The 23691-nt window shown below is 44.1% G+C and overlaps 1 protein-coding gene across 3 annotated transcripts; it reads right to left on the bottom strand.

Annotated features, from left to right (window-relative positions):
• Window positions 1-948: 948 nt before the first annotated feature.
• On the bottom strand, window positions 949-23665 carry ZGPAT (zinc finger CCCH-type and G-patch domain containing). Of its 3 annotated transcripts, none has more exons than XM_042462672.1 (8): window positions 23523-23665; window positions 23118-23348; window positions 19710-20473; window positions 17072-17205; window positions 9080-9238; window positions 6880-7011; window positions 4953-5367; window positions 949-2295 (listed from the first exon to the last, which is right to left on the bottom strand). In XM_042462672.1, the coding sequence occupies exons 3-8, from the start codon at window positions 20324-20326 to the stop codon at window positions 2157-2159; spliced, it is 1596 nt and encodes a 531-aa protein (XP_042318606.1). In that variant the 5' UTR covers window positions 20327-20473; window positions 23118-23348; window positions 23523-23665; the 3' UTR covers window positions 949-2156. The 3 variants fall into 3 exon arrangements, with proteins under 3 accessions (XP_042318606.1, XP_042318604.1, XP_042318605.1); XM_042462670.1 differs by having other exon boundaries at window positions 23138-23348; XM_042462671.1 differs by lacking the exon at window positions 23118-23348 and having other exon boundaries at window positions 23523-23653.
• Between the last annotated feature and the right edge of the window lie 26 nt (window positions 23666-23691).

Here is a 23691-nt window from a genome sequence, read left to right as displayed (position 1 = left end):
GTTGTTCTTTTATTTGTAAAGCACTATGTACACTGACAATGCTATATAAATAGATGACAATAGACAATAACTGCCATGCCCGCATTTAGTAAGATTTCCTAAACACAAAAGGCAGCATATTAAAAAAAAAATTGAGAAAATTCCCCACAACCATTTCAAAAGATACCCCAACTTCTCCATACAAGTGTAGCAAGTAAATGCTACAAGTTCTGGTGCCAACTGTAGTTAACCCAGATATCTCTTACTATGTTTGCCACCATATGTGGAATAGTTTAGGTTTTTTCCTTCTTCTTTTTTTTTACATTAAGTGAGAAGTGAACAATTCACATAAGTTGTTTAAACAGAAGTGTGAATGCATCCTATCCAGTAGCACAAAAATGAAGTCCAACTTCTAGCAAAGAAGCCAGACATTTATACTTATCTAAGACTACAATAATGTGTCACTATGACTGCTGTTGTTTGATAAATTGATAAATGGTAAACTGAAGCAGAAGTAGTAGTAATTTGAAAAAAGCAGAAAAGGTGGTGAAAGAAATTTAAACCAATCATCTGCATATTTTCTGCTCTTTTATTGTTGTTGTTGTTGTTTTAAAAGCAGAGCATATTTATATATGAAAGAGAGATGGCACTGGAAAAAACAACAACCCGGGACTTTTTTTGGGGCGGGGGCGGGGGGGCTAATGGCTAATCTGTTCTGCAGAAATAAAGCAGTATGACATCACTTTAAATGCCATGACCTGAATGTAATGGAATTCTGGGATCTGTAGCTTTGTGAAATACTTAGCCATCTCCGTCAGAGAGTTCTGGTGCCAAAACAAACTACAAATCCCAGGATTCCACACGATGGAGCCATGGCAACTAAAAAGGTATCAAACTGCATTATTTCTGAGTGTGAACGCAGCCTAAATTGTGCAAAACCAACAGCAAAGGAAGACAGCTGTACAAAAACCAAGTCAGACTTTTTATAGCAATTGTGTAGAATCAGGGCTAACAAAAAGAACCAATGCATCAAATTATTGTTCTTTTAACTAAAAAAAAGTTACAGCCAAAAAGGAAACATATACAGGAAGCTAAACGGCTGTCTAAGCCTCCTCTGCAACAAAAAAACCCCACTGCCTTTCTTCCCCTGCCTCCTGCGCAGGGAACATGCACATGTAGCACCACCAACCTTGCAGGCCTCCTTTTCCTCCTGAGATGAAACCTTGCCCTCTTCTGTGATACCATCCTGTTTGGGACTGCGGGTATGAGCAGCTCCAAGAAAGGCTTTCCTAGGCTACAACTTGAGCTCTGTCTGAAGAAGTTGTAAGCTTCAGAGAAGAATCACATAGGTCTTGTTTTGAGGAGCACCACTGTCTGCAAGCCATCCCCTTCCCAGCCCTGTGATGTCAGGGTGGTTTAAGAAACAAGGTAATGCTGGCTGACTGTGGCTGTAGGAGACTTGGGATCAGCATTTCACACCATTTGGGACAACCATATATGAAGTAATAAAGTACAGTAATTCCATTTGCTTTCTAGAATTTGTGCCAGAGTTATTTGTGGAGTCAGTGATAGGCCACAATCTATCAAAGAACCAAGCCACTGTGACACATAGCCAACAAGAAGGGAGCAAACCACTTCGGAGCTGCTGAACTGCTATGTGCCAAGAGCTGTATATGGTGGGACACAGAGGCATGGTGCCTCACACTGATCCTACCAGCCTGAGAACTGACATGACAAAAGGATCAAATATCTTCAAGAAAACCATGGGTACTACAGAACCCAGCACTGCTAGTCAATTTCCTCCTCCCTCCTTCTTGGCTGCCCTGTTTCTAACTACTGGCAGACAGAGTAGATCCACTACCATGCAGCTACCGAGGAACTGTGGAAGCAGAAAGAGCCACAGAGATGGGCAGAAGAGAGGTAGGGCCGTGCTAGAACCCCTAGGCCCCAGAAGGCTTCTCTGTAGCTCTGTAGTATTTCCTTGTGGTTCCATGTAAAGGTTGTAATCCACAAAGCAGAAAGGTCAGTGGAACAGTGGTCCACATCACTATTTCTTTTGCATGTCTGGGGTGAAGGAGTCCTCCCAAAATGGAATTAGAAGGTGTCCTACCCAACAATAAATGTACATTTCACCCAGAACCACCACTTAGTCATCACATAGGTTTGAAGAAGGGAGACTAGAACTCAGTCATTTTCTTATGTGTGTCAGCCTTCTTCTGCTCTCGCTGGAGACTGGCTTCCTGGGCCCGTAGTTCACCCAATTTCTTGTGGGCCCCGGCTAGCTTCTCTTCCAGCTGAGCGGTAGCAATGGTGTGCCTGAAAACAAAAATCAAAAAAATTAAGAACTTGTCCTAAGAAGATGGACAATACTGATCTAAGGTACATGGATAAATCAGGAAGCTTCATATCCTACCTCACCCTCCATCAATCCAATAAAAATGCACCACAAAAATGTCAAATTCTGTGCTAAGAAAAAAGGCCACAGGCTTGAAGATGTTAAGATCGTTTCTTGCACTAACTTTGTACAGTTCTATTTATCTCAAGGGTGGCTTTTCTTCTATCTTTTGTTTTTTTGTTTTTTTTGAGAAGTAAAATTGTGTTTTTCTTTTTGGGAAGGAGCAGAACAGAAGAAGAGGGAAAGGTGAGAAAATGAGATGAGGTGTTAGCACTATGAAACTCTGCAAACACATAATAATAATAATAAATAAAGTTTTTATTTATATCCCGCACCTTCCTTCGATCAGGGCGGCTTACAGTATAAAATTTAAAACAACAATACATACAATAAAATCCAAAATACATCACATATAAACAATAATAAAAAACACAGGCTAAAAGCCCCAAAGCCCTTCCTCTTGGCCACAAAAGAGGAGGGAGGCCCACAGGATTTTTAATCGGGGAATGCCTGTTGGAACAGGAAGGTCTTCAAATCCTTCCTGAATTGGGCCAGGGTGGTAGTCGAGCGGAGCTCAGTGGGCAGCGTATTCCAAAGGGCTGGGGCAGCAGTGGAAAATGTCCTCCTTGTGGTGGAGGACAATCTAGCCCCAGGCACCTTCAGTAGCTGCTGCCCAGATGTCCTGAGGGTGCGAGGCGGAATGTACGGGGAGAGGCGATCCTTTAGGTAACCTGGACCCAAGCCATTTAGGGCTTTATAGGTAATAACCAACGCCTTATATTGGGCCCGGAAGCGAATAGGCAACCAATGGAGATCTTTCAACACCGGTGTTATATGGCTGGTCCTGGGAGCACCAGTGACCAGCCGGGCTGCCATGTTCTGCACCATTTGCAGCTTCCGAGTTTGATATAAGGGTTGCCCCAAGTAGAGTACATTGCAGAAATCCAATCTCGAGGTTACCAGAGCATGTACAACAGTTTCTAGGTCCCTCTGGGCCAGGTATGGGCGCAGCTGGCGAATAAGCCGAAGCTGATAACAGGTTCAGTTTCAGATGATTGAGAAGGTCATGTATGTGGTCTTGCTTTCAACAGAATCTAGAATGTAAAGACTCTGTTAAAATCAAGACTTCCACACAGGAAGCTGGTTTACACAGTGAGATTATTTGTTCATCTAGATCAGAGTTGGTTAACTCTGGGGGCCATTTTTCCAGTCCCAAGAACATCTGGGAGCCATACCAGCCTCTCCAAATGAAACCAAAAGTGACATGAAGGTCATTTCCATTAAAAAAACAAAACAATTCCCAGATTTAAACACACACCCTGGCTTTTCTGCTAAAGGAAGATGGCAGAAGACATGCCTTATTTTAAAGGAGAATCATGTCCCCTGTAGACCTGATTCTCTCAGACCCAATTATCCAACCCTGTAAAAGAGATTTGGTGGCATAGGCTGCATGATTCTCACCTGGGGCCCTTTCAGACTACAGTTATAGCACTGTGATTCCACTTTACCTGCCATGGCAATAGTCTAGAAAATTCTGCAGTTTGTAATTTAGGAAGGCATGTTTGTTGTATGCCTTCAAGCTGTTTCTGACTTATGGTGACCCTAACCTTTTGGGGCTGAGAGAGTGTTCACTTAGTAGGTTTCCATGCCTGAGCGAGATTTTGAACCCCAGTCTCCCAGAGTCCTATTTCAGCACTCAAACTACTACACCACATTGGACCTTTCTGTAATTTCAAAATGCACTGGAACTTCCTGAGAATTGCAAATGTCCCTCCCTAAACTACATACCCTAAGATGCCATAGGATGGAACTCTGACAGTTAAAATGGAATCATAGTGCTATAACTATTTAATGTGGAAGGACCTCTGATTTAGACCAGTATTGTCAACTCTTGACTGGTGGAAGCTATTCAGGGTTCAAGCACATGGCCATTCTATTCACCTGTAATTTGGGCCCTCTACCTGGAAATACAAGACATATAACTTGTGACATTCTGCGTACAAAAGAAACATTTATTCGATATTTGTCTACATCTCCTCACTCTCCAAAATCCCTTCATGGGGTTATTGGGGCCAACACACTATTGTTCTGACAAATCCAACACTTTCCTCTGCTACTGTGGATAACATTTTTTAATCCATTTTTTTTGTTAACTGGCTTCAAGTCCACATGCTAGTTCTGCATGCATCCAGCCTCCACACCATTTTTAAATTACTTGGACTATTCTTTTTTTTCTGGCAAAAAAAAGACCTAACTATCTCTCCTAGAAGACTCCAGGAGTAGGGATTCACCTTTTAAAATAGGCCACAGGGGGCCTCTGCATTTTTCAAAACTAAAACTGGAATTCCAGCTGCTTTTTTTTTTTTTTGGGGGGGGGTTTCTGGGTGGTTGGGTTTTTTAAAACTATTTTTACTAGCTGTGTAGCCCCCACCCCATCTCCAAGGGTTACTGGGAGAGAAAATAGGCCCCAGTCCCATCACAGCTGCCCAGCCCTCCACTTGATCACATGCAGAATCAAAGGGAAGGACAAGTTTGGCCATTATACCACTCCTACTCTCCAACAAGGAGTGTGCATTACCTCCCAATGTTGCGGGCCAGAGCCTCCTGAATCCCTCGAATGTCCTTCTGTGTCTGGTCAATTTTTTCCATCGTCTGGAAGAGGCGAACGCTTAAGGCCTTCTTGGTGCTCTGGCTGGCATGGTAGATTTCCTTGCTGTTCCTCTCCAATGGTGCCAACCCTCCCTCTTGCTTACTGGAGTCCTTGCCCTGAAGCTTCTCATTCAGAAAGTCAAATACATTCCGGGGCTTTGGGCTTTGCCTACAGGACCGGGCCACCCGGTTCCCTTTCGCCCGCCGTTTTTTGGGCTTGGTTGGGTCCAGCTTCCCTTCTCTCTTTTTCTGAAGGATTTCAGCACACTGGTCTAAGGATTTGCCTTTCGGAAGCACAACAGCCAAGACTGGCTCCACTCGGCCCTCTGAATTCTTTCCCAAACCTGAAATGAGGAGAAAAAAGAGTGACATTGGCAGTGATGAAATTCCACTTACTGATTTTCTGTCTCAATCACCCTATTCTCCCATGAGGGGATCCATAAGTGCCAACCTTCGTAACGAAGTCCCAGAAGATAACTGGAGACACATCTTTAAGGTGCTCATAAGACGGTTGTTTTATTAGTAATTTTTTTAAAAAGAGCATGACATGTTTTGATCTGTGTATACTCTTAAGATCTTTTCACGGGCTATATAAAATCATAAAAGGACAGCACATAAACACAAGATTCCACATTAATAATAAGTACATAAAAACATAATGACAGTGGTATGTTGCCTAGGCCGATTTGGAATCAAAATTCAGACATGCCTGTACCAGAAACTTTCAAGCCATTTACTGGACAAGTGAAAACATGTGAGCAGGGAGACCACAGTTCAAATCCTGGCTCAGCCATGGAAACCTGCGGGGTGACCTTGAGCAAGTCACACTCTCTCAGCCTCAGAGGATGGCAATGACAAATCCCCTCTGAAGAAACTTGCCAAGAACTCCCTGTGGTAGGCGAATGCCTTAGCATCACTATAAGTCAGAAACGATGGCACACAACAGCAACAAAAATTGAATGTTTCTTTCTACGTATCTTTTAAGCAGATGGTAGGAAAAAGAGATAACATTCAAAAACACATGGATGTATATTGGCTAAAAGGAAAGGGATCATCCTAACCCTAACCATGAAGGTGGTGTTAAGAGTACACACAGGCTGAAATGCATGGGGTGCTGCTGCTGCTGGTGGTATTAATCAAACAACCATCTTTTGAGCATCTTGAGACGTGTCTCCAGTTTCATCTAGAGATTCTATTTTCTACTCCCTTTGTAACCAAGCAAAACTCATGTTAATCATGCCATAGCCAACCTTGCCGGGGCAGGAACAGGAGCAGGAGCAGACTCTTTCACCAGTGTCACCCAGTCTAGTCCAAGACCTGAGGTAGCCTCACCTGAAAATCTCCTGGTCCTTCCTTCTCAGCTATGAAAGTAGGGTGAGGGCCCATCCTTGTTCTGGACATCAGAGATGTTCATGAGTTGGTAAGGGATTTTATTGTATTCCAAACGGAAAAACAGAGCTTGGGAAAATTTGGATGACAACTCCCAGCATACCCAGCCATCTGGGGATAACTTTTTTGAAGGCTTGGAGAAAGGTGGAAAATTCCACTGTCAGGATCTTCCTCTGTTACTATGCTGAACTCCAGATTAAAAGATGTCCTTGCACTCAGTGAGGGCATACAGGCTCATTTACAGTCTCTCCAATGTAATATACATTTCAATAGAAGATCCAGGAACAGAAAAGGATCAATTTTTCCTATTTTCAGAGCCCAGAGTCTGACTTTCCTTCCAAGATTAAAATGATACCTTTTATTTAAGGAAAAGTTCCTCCATTTCAATGAATATCAGCAGCACAAAAAGTGATCCAGCATAAATCTTTTGTGTACGCACACACACACACACGCACACACACATATACCTTTCCCAAATTCGTATCCCATCTGAGCAAGGAGTTTGGAGCCAATGCCACGGGTATGTGCCTCCCAGCAGCCAAAGGAGGAACTACAAGTGGAGGGTCCTTCCATGTTCTCTGATGTGCTGGAATCAATGACTGTAACAATGCAAGAGAATTTTATGAGCAGGGAAGCAACAAGTACATATTTGTATGGCAAAGTGGAAGCCAAAAAATTATACCAATACTTATTCTTTCCCTTTCAGCTTTCAGCTTTCTGCTTCCTTAATCACTGAATTCATTAAACTTCCTCATCTTTCCATTTTAACAGCCAGGCTTAATTTTAAACTAACATTCAGAAACCAGCAACTGATTCTGGTTTGTGGCTTATTACTTGTCATTTCCTCCTCTGTTTCATCCATAAAGACCGCTTTTGCTCTAGTTCAGAGAATCACTAAATTCAGCAGAACTCTGGAGGCCATCGGTGTGACCCCCCCCCCCCCCCCCGGGAAGCCAGGCTAACTCTCTTTCTAACCTTCTTTCACCAAGTGACATCCAAGATAGCTTGTCTGCTGAAGGTCATTTTAAGTGGGAGATGTTTATACCATTTTTATAACTAACATATTTTTAAATCTGTTTTCCTACTAAAAATAGAGATCAAGGTGAGACTTTTTCAAAAATGTAGATTTTATAATTGCAATAGAACATATTCATTTGCACAGAAAATATCGAAAGCTCAGTTCTATATAAGTTTAATCTGGTCAGGTATACTAAATTTAAAGGGGTCCATTCCTGGAGAAGTGTATAGCACAAGTAGAAATTTGTGGTTCTCCAGATATTTTGGACTACTATTTCCAGAATCTTTGCCCACTGGATGGGGATGATGGGAATTTCAATTCAAAATGTCTGGAAGATTCCAAAATATCTTAGTTGTAGGACTGCTGCCTGGGTTTACCAGTAGGATTAAATTTACAGACCCAAGAGAGTCATTTAAAAATACAGAAGCTGCAGAACTCTTTTCTCCTACTTCAGAAATATTTATAATCCTATAGTACTGAAGCTCTCTGGATAATCATTTATTCTTATGTTTACAAACTGAACTTCTGGGGGAGCAGAATTTCTCACAGAATTCCTGGGGAAGGAATGTTCTCAGCATCTTCATGGACTTATCTGAAATGCCTGGTACCATGAACTTTTGTATTTTGGCATTTATTTATATTTTGGAATACTTGCATATACATAATTACTGTAGATGTCTCTGAGATAGGATCCAAGTCTAAACATCAAATTCATTTCTGCTTTATATACACCTTATACACATAGCCTAAAGATAAATGTACACATATTTTAATAATAAATATAATATAAATATAACCATAATTTTGTGCATGACATAAAGTCTGAACCATCAGAAAGCAAAGATGTCAGTATCACAGCCATCCATGTGGATAATTTTGGAGTTTGGAATATTTTGGATTTTGGAATTCCAGATAAGGGAGACTCAACTTGTACATAGTTGAACATGGCTTACCCAATTTCTTTTCTAAGCTCATAGAGCTCTCATGTGGGAAAAATCAGAAAAGTTACATTTTTGCTCTCACAACTCTTGCATGCACTCAGAAAATCTGACCCTGAAGGATCTGTATATTTCCCCAAACATGCTCTGCTCTCAGATTTATTCCTTTTTCAACTATCACTACAAGACAAAGAAGTCTCTCACTTTTTATTTATTTATTATTGATAGCATCTATACCCCACTTTTCAGCCACAAAGGCTGGGTGTGATAAGGAACTTTTTTAGTGGAAAATACATACCTTCCCAATTTTTCAATATTTTCACAAGCAATAGACTTGAGAAGGAGGAGGTGATATTTTCTGCTAAGGCATTGGGTGAGGCGTCTAATGGCCCTCCAGATGCATTGGACTAGAAGCCCCATGATCCCTTACCTTTCGCTCTGGTAGGTGAGACTGCAGGGAGCTGTAGGCCAAAACATTTGGAGGGTGCAAGATTCTTCACCCATGTGCTAAAAGAAGCAGCAGTTCAGAACAAAAAGGATGACCCCTGAGAACAGAACATGGAAAAGTTACTTTTTCTAGACCACAACTCCCAGAATCCCCCAAGCCCCAATAATGCTGGCTAGGGGATTCTGGGAGCCGCATTGTTAAATAACATATTGAAGTTTTGCTCTAGAAGTACTGGAGAATTTTCACCTCCTAATATCTTTTACCTTTAGCATATGCAGCATCATCAATGTCATCACCTTCCGACTCAGATGAGGAAGAGCTCTCCTCTCCACGCAGCGGAGGCATCACTCCATCACCCTCCACAACAGCCTCTTTAAGTAACAGTGAATCAAATTTCACTGTGTAGTAACCGCTGTCGATGTCTAAGGAAAGAGCAGTGAAATTTTTCAATAACAAGGCAATGGCACTATATGTCCAATGGGTGGGTAAATGTGGTGGGTTTAGAGTCCAATTTTCTGCAGGGCAGCCAACAGCCAAAAAATAAAAAAAGGAACTGGCTGGATGCAAATTCTGATTTTGAAAAATGGATATAGGTACATTACATTTAACAAAGCTTCTGGCAAAGAAACTCCTTTTTACAAAACTTGTCACACCCATCAATTTTACACTCACCATACGTGAGCCAGACTATGACTCAGGAATCTTGCCAAGAAACCCTTGTGATAGGTTTGCCTTAAGGTCCCATAAGTCAGAAATGACTTGAAGGCACACAACAACAACAACAATGGTAAATCATGCCAAAAGACACATCTGAGTTCTGCCTATGTTTGGTTGGAAGCTATGCTGAGCCAGGCATGTGTTGTACCACTAAACCTGGTTCATCCTCTCCTTTCTGGGGACTCCCAGATTTATTGGATAATAATGATGATGATAATAATAATAATATGCTTTATTTATATACCGCTCTTCCGAGATGATCAAAACAGTTCACAGAATCATTTAAAAATTTCATATCATAAAAAGCTGACATCACAATATATCTATCAATAAAAATCTATCACTAAAAACCAAACATCAAGTAAAACAAACATGGAATCTATCAATTGCAATTAGCCATTTGTATCAGGGGATGCGGTTTCTATAAGGAGTCCGAAGGAAATGCTAATCGGAAGAAGTGGGTCTTTAAAGCCTTTTTGAAGGCATCCAATGTAGAGGTCATACGAAGCTCTTCTAGAAGTTTATTCCAGTACATTGGTGCAGCCGATGAAAATGCTCTCTGGTGAGTTGCTGCTAGTCTCACCTTAGGGTGTACTAATAATTTTTTTCCTGATGTTCTGAGAGTGTGGGGTGGACTATATGGGGAGAGGCATTCCCTCAAGTAACTCGGACCCAAGCCATATAGGGCTTTATAGGTAATAACCAACACTTTGTATTGAGCCCGGAAGCTAATAGGCAGCCAGTGTAAAGATCTTAGTACCAGTGTTATATGGTCTGACCTGGAAGTTCCAGTGACCAATCTGGCTGCAGCATTTTGAACTAGCTGAAGCTTCCGAACCTGGTACAAAGGTAGCCCCATGTAGAGCGCATTACAGAAGTCCAAACGAGAGGTTACCAGTGCATGTACTACGGTTTCAAGGTCCTTTCGGTCCAGACAGGGACGCAGTTGGCATATCAGCCGGAGCTGATACCAAGCACTCCTGGCCATCACATCCACTTGAGATGATAACTGCAGAGATGAGTCCAGGAGTACTCCTAAACTGTGGACTTTGTCCTTTAGGGGAAGTGTGACCCCGTCCAGGACTGGATGACAAATTTCCCTGCCTGGGCTTGGGGTACCTATCACGAGTAAATCTGTTTTCTCTGGATTCAGCTTGAGTTTGTTTTCCCTCATCCATCCCATTACTGACTCCAGGCAGGCATCCAAAGGAGAGACGCCATCCTTAGTCACTGTATCAGTCGGAGACATGGAGAGATAGATCTGGGTGTCATCAGCATCCGGATGATCTGTCCCAGCGGCTTCATGTAAATGTTAAATAGCATGGGGGACAGAATGGCACCTTGAGGGACGCTAGATGTCAACTCTCTTTTGCGAGAGCAGCTGTCCCCCAGCCTCACCATCTGGAATCTTCCTTCCCAAGAGGTAGGACCGGAACCACTGAAGCACAGTGCCCCCAACACCTAACTCTCTCAGGCGTTCCAGAAGGATACCATGGTCAATGGTATCGAAGGCCGCTGAGATGTACAAGAGCACCAGCAGGGTCACACTTCCCCTGTCGATGCCCAGACGAAGATCACTGACTAAGGCAACCATGGTAGTCTCAACTCCGTATCCCGCTCTAAAGCCAGTTTGAAATGGGTCTAGATAATTGGTTTCATCCAAGACAGCTTGGAGTTGAAAAGCGACTGTCCTCTCGATCACCTTGCCCAAGAATGGTAATAGGGAGACCGGTCTATAATTACACATCTGCAGGGGGTCAGGGGAGGGTTTCTTTAACAGTGGTTTCACTATTGCCTGTTTCAAGGCCGATGGAAATATCCCCTCCCAAAGAGATGCATTAACTATATGATGTAAGGAAGTTTTTATAGCATCTCCTCCCTGGACGGTCAACCAGGAAGAGCAGGGATCGAGAGAACGTGTCGTCCTTTTCACGCTACCAAGGAGCTTGTCCACGTCCTCGGCATTTACAAACTCAAAACGATCCAGAATAACCTTGTTTCCAGAGTCACTGGATACCTCTGCTATAGGTTCTGTCAAAAGACCAGCATCAAGATCCGCCCTTATCCGAGAGATTTTATCGGCAAAAAAGTCATTAAAAGCATTGCAGCAGGCTATAGTTGGTTCTAATAAAGGGTTCAGGGTGGCCGGTAGTTGTGTTAATTCCCTGACCACCCTGAACAGCTCTGCTGGATGAGACTCTTCCGATGCAATCCATGCAGCACAGAATGAGTTCCGTGCTGCATCGATTGCCACTCCGTAGGAACGTAGCATGGTCTCTAGGAGTGTCTTATCAGATAAGCGCTGATGTTTCCACCAGTAGCGCTCTAGTCGTTGTACAGTCCACTTCATCTGGCGTAATTCTAATGTATACCACGGTTTTCTATTTGGAGCGGGCTGGCAAGGACGCTCGGGAGCGATACTGTCTACCACCCCGGTAAGATTCTCATTCCAATTATTAACCTTGGGTCTCAACAGGATCGCCATCGTTCCCAAACATAATCCCCTCTAGGGCATCTTGGAACCTTTTGGGTTCCATCAGCCTTCAAGGGCGGACCATTCTAATAGGCCCACCACCCCCAAGAGGTTTTGGAGTTGTGGCATTCAGTCCAATCTTGACCAGGTAATGATCCGTTCATGACTGGGGTAGATGTCATTTACTTCCACCCACGGATATTCTCGGTCCGTACTGAAGACCACATCGAGTGTATTACCAGCACAATGCATTGGGCCCTGGACCAACTGGGACAGGCCCACGGCTGTCATGGAGTCCATGAACAATTGAGCCGCACCTGTGAGATCTGATAAGCCAGCTTCAAAGGGGATGTTGAGGTCCCCCAGAATTAAAAGTCTGGGGGACTCCAGCACCAGCTCCGAGACCAGCTATGTCAGCTCGGCCAGGGAGTTTGTTAGGCTACGGGGTGGGCGATAGACCAACAGAATCCCCAGACTGTCCTTGGCCTTTAGGGTCAGGTAAATATACTCAATGTGTCTGTTTTGGAACCAGGTTCCTGGTCAAGGTAATATGGCTTTTATGGATCACTGCCACACCTCCCCCTCACCCACTTTCCCTAACCTGCTCCTTCACTACGTACCCAGCTGGGAGAGCTTTAGCCCAGGTCACACAACTGTCCTCCCCCAGCAAGGTCTCTGTGATACAAGCTAGGTCAGCATTCTTCCCATCTAATAGGTCGTATATAATATGGGATTTGTTTTTCACCGACCTAGCATTACATAGGAGCAAAGTAAGGGTCTGTGGTATGTTTGGGACGATCCTCGGTTCTTTTGGGCTAACAGGGTGACTGGAAGGCAGGATAGATATTAAGCATCTATCCCGTCTTCCTCTATATGTTTTCGTCAGTCTGTTAATGCCATAGCTCCCCATGCCCCGCACAACTCTTATCGGTACAACCTGAACAATATTAATGTTTACATCAGTATTAAAGCCAATTTCAATACCATCATTCCTCATAGCTATAATCTCCTCTACATTGTTCTCATAATCATAGAATCATAGAATTGGAAGAGACCACAAGGGCCATCCAGTCCAACCCCCTGCCATGCAGGAAATCACAATCAAAGCATCCCCGACAGATGGCCATCCAGCCTCTGTTTGAAGACCTCTAAAGAAGGAGACTCCACTACACTCTGAGGGAGTTTGTTCCACTGTCGAACAGCCCTTACTGTCAGGAAGTTCCTCCTAATGTTGAGGTGGAATCTCTTTTCCTGCAGCTTGCATCCATTGCTCCAGGTCCTAATCTCTGGAGCAGCAGAAAACAAGCTGGCTCCCTCCTCAATATGATATCCCTTCAAATATTTAAACAGAGCGATCATATCACCTCTTAACCTTCTTTTCTCCAGGCTAAACATCCACAGCTACCTAAGTCGTTCCTCATAGGGCATTGTTTCCAGACCTTTCACCATTTTAGTCGCCCTCCTTTGGATACGCCCCAGTTTCTCAATGTCCTTTTTGAATTGTGGCGCCCAGACCTGGACACAGTATTCCAGGTGGGGCCTGACCAGAGCAGAATATAGTGGCACTATTACTTCCCTTGATCTAGACACTATACTTCTATTGATGCAGCCTAAAATCGCATTGGCCTTGTTAGCTGCCGCATCGCACTGTTGACTCATGTTCAACTTGTGGTCTACTTGGACTCCTAGATCCCTTTCACATGTTGTCTCCTTAAGCCAGGTGTCCCCCATCCTATATCTGTGCATTTCATTTTTTTGCCCTAAGTGCAGTACCTTACATTTCTCCCTGTTGAAGTTCATTTTGTTAGCGGTGGCCGAGCTTTCTAGTCTATTCAGGTCATTTTGAATTTTGATCCTGTCCTCTGGAGTATTAGCTATTCCCCCTAATTTGGTGTCATCTGCAAATTTGATAAGTATTCCCCCAATTTTTTTCTCCAGGTCATTGATAAAGATGTTGAACAGTACTGGGCCAAGGACAGAGCCCTGTGGGACCCCACTGGTCACTTCTCTCCAGGATGAAAAGGTGCCATTGTTGAGCACCCTTTGGGTTCGTCCAGTCAACCAATTACAAATACACGTAACAGTTGCCTTGTCTAGCCCACATTTTACAAGCTTGTTTGCAAGAATGTCATGGGGAACCCTGTCAAAGGCCTTACTGAAATCAAGATATACTATATCCACAGCATTCCCTTCATCTACCAAGCTAGTCATTTTATCAAAGAAAGAGATCAGATTTGTCTGGCATGATTTGTTTCTCTGAAACCCATGTTGACTTTTTGTGATTATGGAATTGCTTTCTAGATGTTCACAGACTCTCTTTTTAATGATCTGCTCCAGAATCTTTCCTGGTATCGATGTCAGACTAACTGGACGATAATTGTTGGGATCCTCTTTCTTCCCCTTTTTGAAGATGGGGACAACATTTGCCCTCCTCCAGTCTGCTGGGATTTCTCTTGTTCTCCAGGAGTTCTCAAAGATTATTGCCAATGGCTCCGATATTACATTTGCCAGTTCTTTAAATACTCTTGGATGTAGTTCATCTGGTCCTGGAGACTTAAATTCATTTAGATTAACAAGGTGTTCCTCTACTATCTCTTTACTTATTCTGTGCTGAAATTCCCCTATTCTGTCCTCTGCTCCATTATCCTCAGGTTGAGCACCCTTTGCCTTTTCTGAGAAGACTGAGGCAAAGAAAGTGTTGAGTAATTCTGCCTTTTCGCTGTCTTCTGTTAGCATTTTGCCATCTTCTCCACGCAGTGGCCCTACCGTTTCCTTCTTCTTCCTTTTGCTGCGGACATATCCAAAAAAGCCCTTTTTGTTGTTCTTAACCTCTCTAGCAAGTCTGAGCTCATTCTGTGCTTTAGCTTTTCTGACCTTATCTCTACAGTTGCTAGCTATTTGTTTGAATTCCTCTTTGGTGATTTCCCCATTTTTCCATTTCTTATACATGTTCCATTTAAAATTTAGCTGAGCTGAAAGTTCCTTGGTCATCCATCCTGGGTTCTTGCAACACCTCCCATTTTTCTTTCTCACTGGAACTGTTTTAATTTGTGCCTTCAGTATCTCCCTTTTGAGAAACTCCCATCCATCTTGAACTCCCTTCTCCTTTAGTATTCCTGACCATGGGATCACCTCCAGTATTTCTCTAAGTTTACCAAAATCTGCTCTCCTAAAGTCTAGGATGCTTGTCTTGTTAAGGAAAAAGCAATATGGGACATACAGTAAGAGAAATAAAACTTGTATGTGAGAGTCAGAATGACTCAGCAGAAGCCAATAGAGAACCACACAGGTGTGAATGGTAAAGCAATTAACAGGTCCTGAGTGCCAAGGACAAGAAACGCATAGTGGATAATTGGACACACCTGACAATTGTTAAGTGGTCAAGGCTGAGATGATGAAATCATTAATTGTGGGATGAACAAGGAGAACCAATGGGAATGTTGTACACGCCTACTGGGTGGAAACAGACAACAGTGGGTGGTGCCATAATTTGGCTATAATAATGATTATAGATCCCAATGCATTTTGTGGATAGTAGAGTGGGTTGTAGTTGTGGGTAGTTGGATTGGAGAGTGAGGAGTTGAGTATTGTTTGGAGCTGTGTATATAGTAGATTAAAGTAGATCTTTTATATAAGACTACTGAGTTGTCTGGTGTCTTGGGTGAAGCTACAAGAACCAGCAGGACCCTGGTGAAGAAGGGTGAAGACTTCTGTGGAAGCAAGAGTGAGAAGGCTTGGAGAGTTTGTCGGGGTCTTCAGCCTGATCTCTGCAACTCTTGCAAAAATACAACAACTGGCCAAAACTGGTCAGCGTGGTGCACAACCAGGTGGTGAGTTCCAGGCCAGGTGAAGAGCCACAACTCCCATCATCCCTGACATGTCTGACTGTGCCTGGCTTCTCCTTTCCACTGTATAACAAACTCCAGGAGAACATGGTCACTTCCACCTAAGGATCCCACCACTTGCACCCCATTAAACAAATCATCCTTGTTGGTTAGGATCAGATCTAAAATAGCTGACCCCCTTGTTGCCTCTTCCACCTTTTGAGATAATGTTGTATCTCTGGCAGGTGTGCCATCCTGATATAAACCAATATAAGGCAGTAGATGAAGCAATGGATGGAAAAATAAGAAGGCCCTAATATTAGACCGCCGCCGCTTGTTCCGTGCGGGAGCTGCAGCAGCCACACCGTGCGGCTCCCACATGGACCGAAAAAGAAGCTCCAAAATGGAGCTTCTTTAAGCGGCGCCTCTATGACGTCACGAGGCTCCAGGGGCAGACTCGCGACATCATAGACGCCGCGACACGTGCAGACGCACAGCGTCCGATATGTAAATATGGCGGCGGCCGTGTGGAACAGCCGCCGCCGTATTGTACGTACAGAATACGTACTAGGGTTAGGGGGGCACCGCCCCTTCCTAACCCTAGTACGTATTCATTACGTACTAAATGGCGGTGTGTAACCCGCCATAGTCTCTTTAAATAGTGCCATCGATTGAAATTGAATTGCACAATTGTTAATCAATGACTGTTAAATCATTAGCAATGTTACGAGCAATTGAGAATTATCAATCCAATCAAGTAATGGTACTTACAGGGACTAAGACAATTTAAAAAGATGTTATTGCCTTCAAAAAGATGTTATTGCCTTCAGTTTGATTTATCTTCCTACCAGATTAACAGGAGTTCCCCTGATATTTAAGATGTTTAAAAGTATTTTACAGTTATTATAGATCTAATCAATGCTCAATTGTGATAAATTCCCAGATTCCATGCAGACACAGCCAAATGTCCTCGCGCAGATAGAGTCTTTGCGCGGGTGCGCTCTCCTTGCCCAGGTGGCTGGTTTCTTCCCGGGGAGGCCGGCGGGCCAGCCTTTGAGGTCGCCACTCCCACCAGCGCCTCCCCCCTTCCAACGCTGCGCAGGCGCAGATAGAGTCCATTACCCTAGCCCAGCCAACACAACCTTTGATTGGGGATGAGGTAGTCTAACACATCTGGACACCACCAAACACTCTTTAACATCTACCATAGAGTAAACTGCACACAGTGAAACAAACCTCACCTGTGATTTTAGCAGCATACCAGATCCCATCTTGGTGTCTTGCTAGACAGGCTGAGCCGACGGCCAGGCAACTGAGGTCAGGCTCTTCAAAGGGACGTAGTTCTTCCACAGGTACAACCTGCCCATGGGAAAATCTGTTGGGAGGACCAACATGAGGAAGAACAAGTCAGAATTAGCTCCTGAGGTATAATGGGGCACAGGGAGGGGGGAAAGTTATGGTTCTCGGGTTCTGCTTATGAGTTTCCCAGTTTGTAAAACATCCTTTGTTTCACAAAAATTACTCAAGGCCAAGACATTATGAGAGCAGAGAAATCTCTTCCTTTTTGGTTCTACCAGTAATCATCCCCTTTACTACATATTTTGTCATTACGATTTGAATCTACCTGATATGGAATTCCAAAATATTCGAAAAGCCAAAACATTTTTTATGAGTGGCTGAGCTAGTGACACTTGGCTTTCTGATGGTACACAAAATCCATGCACATAAGTATGAAAAATATTGCATAAAATTGCCTTCAGGCTATGTGTATAAGATGTATATGAAACATAAATGAATTTTGTGTTTAAATCTTCACAATCTCATTAAATATATTCAAATATTCCAAAATCCAAACAAATCTAAAACACGTCTGGTTCCATGCATTTTGCATAAGGGATACTCAATCTGTAACTGCTTTGAGTCCCAGTTTTGCAAGAAAAGTGGTGCATCAATCGATCAATCAACTAATTAATTAATGGAACAGTACAAAAGGAAAGAGAGCCAATGTGGCACAGTGGTTTCAGTGTTGGACTAGGACAATGGGAGACCAGGGTTTGAGTCCCTGCTCAGCCACAAAAACTCATCAGGTGACCTTCAGCAAGTCACAATCTCTCAAACTCAGAAGGGAAAGGTAACCTCTCTGAACAAATTTTGCCAAAAAATCCCTGTGATAGTGGCGCCATAAGTCAGAAATGATTTAAGGGCAGACAACAACAAAAAACAATGAATGCAAACTGGTCACAGTACCCAAGTCCTTGGCAGATTAGGAAGAATGTCCTAAATGTACAAGTTAAATCACCTTAATATCACCTTCATTGCTATAACCAGTTGACAAGGTGATCAGTGATAGGGTGAAAGCTGCCATAGGTCCAGATTAGATCAGGTTCCATTCTGATTGATCACATAATCCACCATAATCCACAAGTTCACATCGACTGTTTCAGGTTTTCAGTGGTTGTCCTGCTAGTTCCTCCAAGATGTCATTAAAAAGGGATAACACAGTTACGAGGCAGGTGTCTGCCATCACATCGGTTCTGCCCCATAAGAGAGTGGCTAGTATGGTGGCCCATCCTCACATTAAGAGGCTGTTGAAGGGAGTTTCTAACAGGGCCCAGCCCACCAGACATCGCTTTCCAACTTGGGAATTGCACACGGTCTTAAAGGCGCTGAAGGTTGGGCCGTTCGAGCCCCTTCGGGAGGCCTCCCTCAAATACCTCTCCCTTAAGGTCATCTTCCTCATGGCCATTACATCCGCCAGATGGGTGTCAGAGCTGGGGCCCTGTTGGTACATAAAGACTTGTGTATTTTTAGGCCAGTCTCAGTGTGGCCTCGACCAGACCCTACCTTTGTACCTAAGGTCAACTCAGCCTTTCACGTGTCACAGGACATTCTCCTGCCTTCATTCTGCCCCAATCCTAAGGACTTGGAAAAGACCTGGCACACATTGGATGTGCACAGAGCCATCAAAATCTACATCAAGAGGCCTTCAACCTTCAGGTCATCTGAGGCGTTGCTCATTTTCTTTTGCCTGGACTCTTTGGGGTGCAGGATATCGGTCTTGACTCTGGCTAGGTGGATCAGGTCTTGTATTGAAGAGAGCTACCGAACTCTTGATCTCACTCCACCTGAGGGGGTGATGGCGCACTCAACCAGGATTGCATCGATCTCTGCAGCCCTGACCACTAGTGCCTCCCTGTCATAAATTTGCAGGGCAGCCACATGGAAGTTACCTTCAACCTTCATAAGACATTACAAACTGGACATGTTTCAGTACGCTGAGGTGTCATTTGGAATGAGGGTCCTCCAGCAGATTGTGTCGGGGGCCACACTCTCCTAGCAGCACTTCCCTCCCGGTTCAAGAGGGCTTTTGTAAATCCCAGAATACAGGAGATTGGGACCCTGTCTGCTGGGAAAACGAACATTGGTACTTACCCGTGATACGTTCATTTCCATCAGACGAGGGTCCTAACATCCTGCCCACCCGAGTGCTGCCTGTGGCCTCTGACCCTAACTGTTGGTGGACCTGCCTTGTTCTTCTTGTTGCTGGATTGGTTTTCTGAGTTCTTGTTTGTTCTTGGACTAGTTTTTCTAAGGTGTTCTAGTTAACCCTTAGCTGATGTTACTAAAGTTCAGTTCCTGGATTTTACCTTACTAGTTGCTTGGCTTGTTATTGACTGAGGCCCAGGGGGGCTAGCTCCTCCCTATATAGGGGCTGGTCTTTGTTCTATTGTCCCTGCTTACAGGAGCAAATTGGGAGGAGCTAACCCAGAATACAGGATGTTAGGACCCTCGTCTGCTGGAAATGAACGTATCACGGGTAAGTACCAACATTCTTATTTTTGAACCCCACCCCACTGCTCACCCACTCAAAACACTTACCGGCAATTTTCTTTAAATCGGCATTTATCATCCAAGAAGAAGGGACATGGCTTCAAGGACTTATGCGTGGGATAGAGATAGAGCACCCTGACTCCTGGGGTTCCATCCTCCAAACATTCACTTCCTACAATCATGGCATTATGGTATTCAAGGGTGCCCCAAGAACTATAGTATGGGGCTTTAACTTTCATCCCACTGGCTTCTTCTTCTTCCTCCTCCTCCTCCTCCTCCTCCTCCTCCTCCAACTCTTCCTCTTCATTGCCCTCTTCATTACAAGTGCTTGAGGGCTGATCCTCACCATCAATTTGTGCAATGGCTTCCTTGAAAGCTGCATATTCATCACCTGTGTTTTGGTCATCAGGCTCACGATTGCATTGCACCTGGTGAGTAGATGGAGAATCAGACAGTGTCGCTGGGTCCAGACCTGAACAGAGTTTACTCTTTTTCACTGACACAAGGCTAGATTCTGTAAGTTCTATCAGCTGCTTTAAATCCGACTGTAGTTGGATAAGATCAGCCTGTTCTGATGGATCCAGCCCAGCTCCCAGAGCCAGTTCCACTTGCTGCAGCTGAGCATTATATGTTTGAATTGCTGCTTCCAGACTCTCTTCATCCATTGCGAAAAACAGAAGTGCCTTATTGTTTGGGGAATTCAGTGCATTTTTGGTCTAAGAAAGAGCAGGGAACTATGATGACAGATGCTCAGCAAAGACTGAATGACAGTCTTCTTGTCCAGCTGTGTTTTTTTTCAGCAAAGCAGCACACTACAAGAAAGAGACATTAGGTTACATTGTGTGTTTTGGTAGAGAAAGCAGAATGAGGCTACAAGATACAGAACTCAGCATAAGATAACACAGTTGTTCAGTACAGCATCATGCAAAAGAGCTACCATTCTTACTAAATAGATACAGGTCTAGAATAAAACATATCCCAATTGTCATCACCTATATTCTGGAGCTGGACCAGGATGGAAAATTAAATTTTTATACTATAGAGGGTGCAAAGATGAGGCACAAATTAAAGCTGTCAGCTACTTTTGATGGAGGGCACAAGATTGGGGAAAACTGAATTACAAGAATCAGCTCTATCCACTTGTCCTGAACGGGATCACGCTTCCTGTGAAGGACTCGGTACGCAGCCTGGGGGTGCTCCTTGATTCGTCGCTTCACCTTACATCTCAGGTGGGTGCGACGGTCAGGAGCACCTGTTATCAGCTTCGGCTGATACGCCAGCTGCGTCCCTACCTGGGCCAGAGGGACCTTGAAACGGTAGTACATGCTCTGGTAACCTCTCGCTTGGATTTCTGCAATGCGCTCTACATGGGGCAACCCTTGTACCATACTCGGAAGCTACAAATAGTACAGAATATGACAGCCAGACTGGTTACTGGCATATCCAGAGCCAGCCATATAACACCAGTGCTAAAAGATCTGCACTGGCTGCCTATTCGCTTCCGGGCGCAATACAAGGTGTTGGTCATTACCTATAAAGCCCTAAATGGCTTGGGCCCAGGATATCTGGAGGACCGCCTCTCCCCATACAATCCGCCCCACACTCTCAGAACATCAGGGCAGCAGTTATAGAGGGTTCCAGGGGCCAGACTAACCTCTACTTCGAAGAGGACTTTTTCCATCTCGGCCCCTACCCTCTGGAATTCCCTGCCCATTGAGCTCCGCTCGGCCACCTCCCTGGCCCAGTTTAGAAAGGGGCTGAAGACATTTTTACTTAAGTAAGCATTCCCTGATGCAAGCCCCAATTAACCTTTCTCCCCCCCCCCCCACGTCAGCAGTGGTAGCTGGCTAGAATGTTTTAATGGACTGTGTTTTAGCTATATGGTATATGTGATTGTAGATGTATATGATATGCCATGTATTTTATGTATGCTGTACACCGCCCTGGTTTTTAGAAGGGCAGTATAAAAATAAAATTTTTATTATTATTATTATTTATTATCACAGTTCGGTCCTAGGAACATAAGATGATGCCTCATACTGAGTCAGACTATTTGTCCATCTAACCCAGGATCCAAACAAATAACTGTGTTTTAGCATAAAAAGGAATAACGTAATCCATTTGCAGCTTTGAGACTAACTGGAAAGAAGAAATTTCCAAACTAAGTTTTTGTGGACACAGTCCACTTTTATCAGATGAATGGTGCAAATCTCTACTGGCACACAAAGATACAAATTGGAGAGTGAGAGTGAAAAGTAATGGAAATGCAAAACATGTTGGAGGGATAATAAATACAAATTTAACAATGGTCATAAAGAGTAATTTAATGAACACATCTGGAAGATAGCAAAAGTGCACTTGGATTCTTTCATGTCCTTTTAACCCAAGACTGTAAACTCTGATTGATAGCACTTGCTTCCCAGACAGATAAGATTCTGTCTCACCCGCCTGAAGATCTTGGTATTTCCTGGTGATTTACCTTTTATATACTCTGGGTGCATCTACATTGTAGAAATAATGCAGTTCGACACCACTTTTATGGTGTTACTTGCTGTAGCTCCATCCTATGGAAGCCTGTGATCTGAAGTTTTGCAAGCCTTCCCTGTTAAAGAGTGCTGGTGCCTCACAAACTACAAATCCCAGGATTCTGTAGGATGGAATCATGGCAGTTAAAGGAGTGTGAATCTGCATTATTTCCACAGTGTAGATGGACTCTTAAGCATCCAAAATCAGATAAGATTGAGGGCACCCAAGACAGAAATGCTATGTATTTGCTCTGAAGCAGGGGCATCACTAGAGGAGTGCAGGGGGCACAGGCCACACCAGGTGACACCCTAAAGGTGTGTGTAACACCACTGTCTCCCAAATATCTGCCTTCTTTGGAGAAGTGGTCTGTGGCGTCCACCTGTTCAGTTCATCTTTATTGTAACGATACACCAGCACACATGATGGATGGATGGACCTGATATGACAGCCCTGTTTAAATATTTGAAGGGATGTCATATTGAGGAGGGAGTAAGCTTGTTTTCTGCTGCTCCAGAGACTAGGACCCGGAACAATAGATGCAAGCTGCAGGAAAAGAGATTCCATCTCAACATTAGGAGGAACTTCCTGGAAGTAAGGGCTGTTTGACAGTGGAAGACATTCATTCCCTCAGAGAGTGGTGGGGTCTCCCTCTTTGGAGGTCTTTAAACAGAGGCTGGATGGCCATCTGTCAGGGATGCTTTGATGGAGAGTTCCTGCAGGGCAGAATGGGGCTGGACTGGATCAGGGCCCTTGGGGTCTCTTCCAACTGGATCCTTGTTATCTGCTGGGGTTTGGTTATAGGACCAGCCCCCCGCCCCCGTGGATAACAAAATCTGTGGGGGCTCAATTCCCATTAAATACAATGGCACAGCAAAATGGCGTCCCTTATATCAAATGGCAAAATCAAAGTTTGGCATTTGGAATGAATACTTTCAAAAAGATGTTCAAACCGAGGAGAAAGAATCCGTGGATCTGGAGGGCCGACTGTATTCAGAATTACGCTTTATGAGTAACGTCTGGTGTAGCGGTTTGAGCGCAGGACTATGACTCTGGAGACCTGGGTTCGAATCGCGTCTCGGCCGTAGAAGAAACCCACTGGGTGACCTTGGCCAAGTAAGTCACACTCTCTCAGCCTCAGAGGCAAACGCCCCTCTGGAGAACCTGCCAAGACAATCCTGTCAGTCAGAAACAAGGCACAAAACAACAACAGACACTGAGTCCAATAGGAATAGTTTCCGTTCAGACTGGAATCCTTTCCTTTCCTTTCCTAAAGGCCTCGCCCCTTGATCCTCCCTCTGCTTGCGCCATTATTTTGGGAAACACTGGCTATCCTACCTTGCAGGGCTGTTGTGAGGATGGGAGGGATATTGAGCCACTTCCTAGTTCTCTCCTCAGCATCCAACCGCCGCCATTTTAGTTTCCCGGCCTTCGCCTCCTTTCAATCAGTGGCACTTCCGCTCTCCTTACCCAAACCGGAAGTCGCCCCTTGACCAAACAGCGCCGC

Source organism: Sceloporus undulatus, chromosome 4 (assembly GCF_019175285.1).
Source record: "Sceloporus undulatus isolate JIND9_A2432 ecotype Alabama chromosome 4, SceUnd_v1.1, whole genome shotgun sequence".
NCBI lineage: Eukaryota > Metazoa > Chordata > Lepidosauria > Squamata > Phrynosomatidae > Sceloporus > Sceloporus undulatus.
Note: the sequence above shows the minus strand (reverse complement) of the source record. Positions and strands in the feature narration are given on the sequence as shown.

Excerpts from the sequence above, each read along its gene's own strand:
- ZGPAT (XM_042462672.1), bottom strand. The coding sequence starts at position 20,326 with ATGGATGAAGAGAGTCTGGAAGCAGCAATTCAAACATATAATGCTCAG. Across the intron at positions 7,012-9,079 it reads TGATGCTGCATATGCTAAAG|TCATTGATTCCAGCACATCA; the intron begins GTAAAAGATATT and ends GCATTGTTACAG. Across the intron at positions 5,368-6,879 it reads GGGATACGAATTTGGGAAAG|GTTTGGGAAAGAATTCAGAG; the intron begins GTATATGTGTGT and ends TCCTCATTTCAG.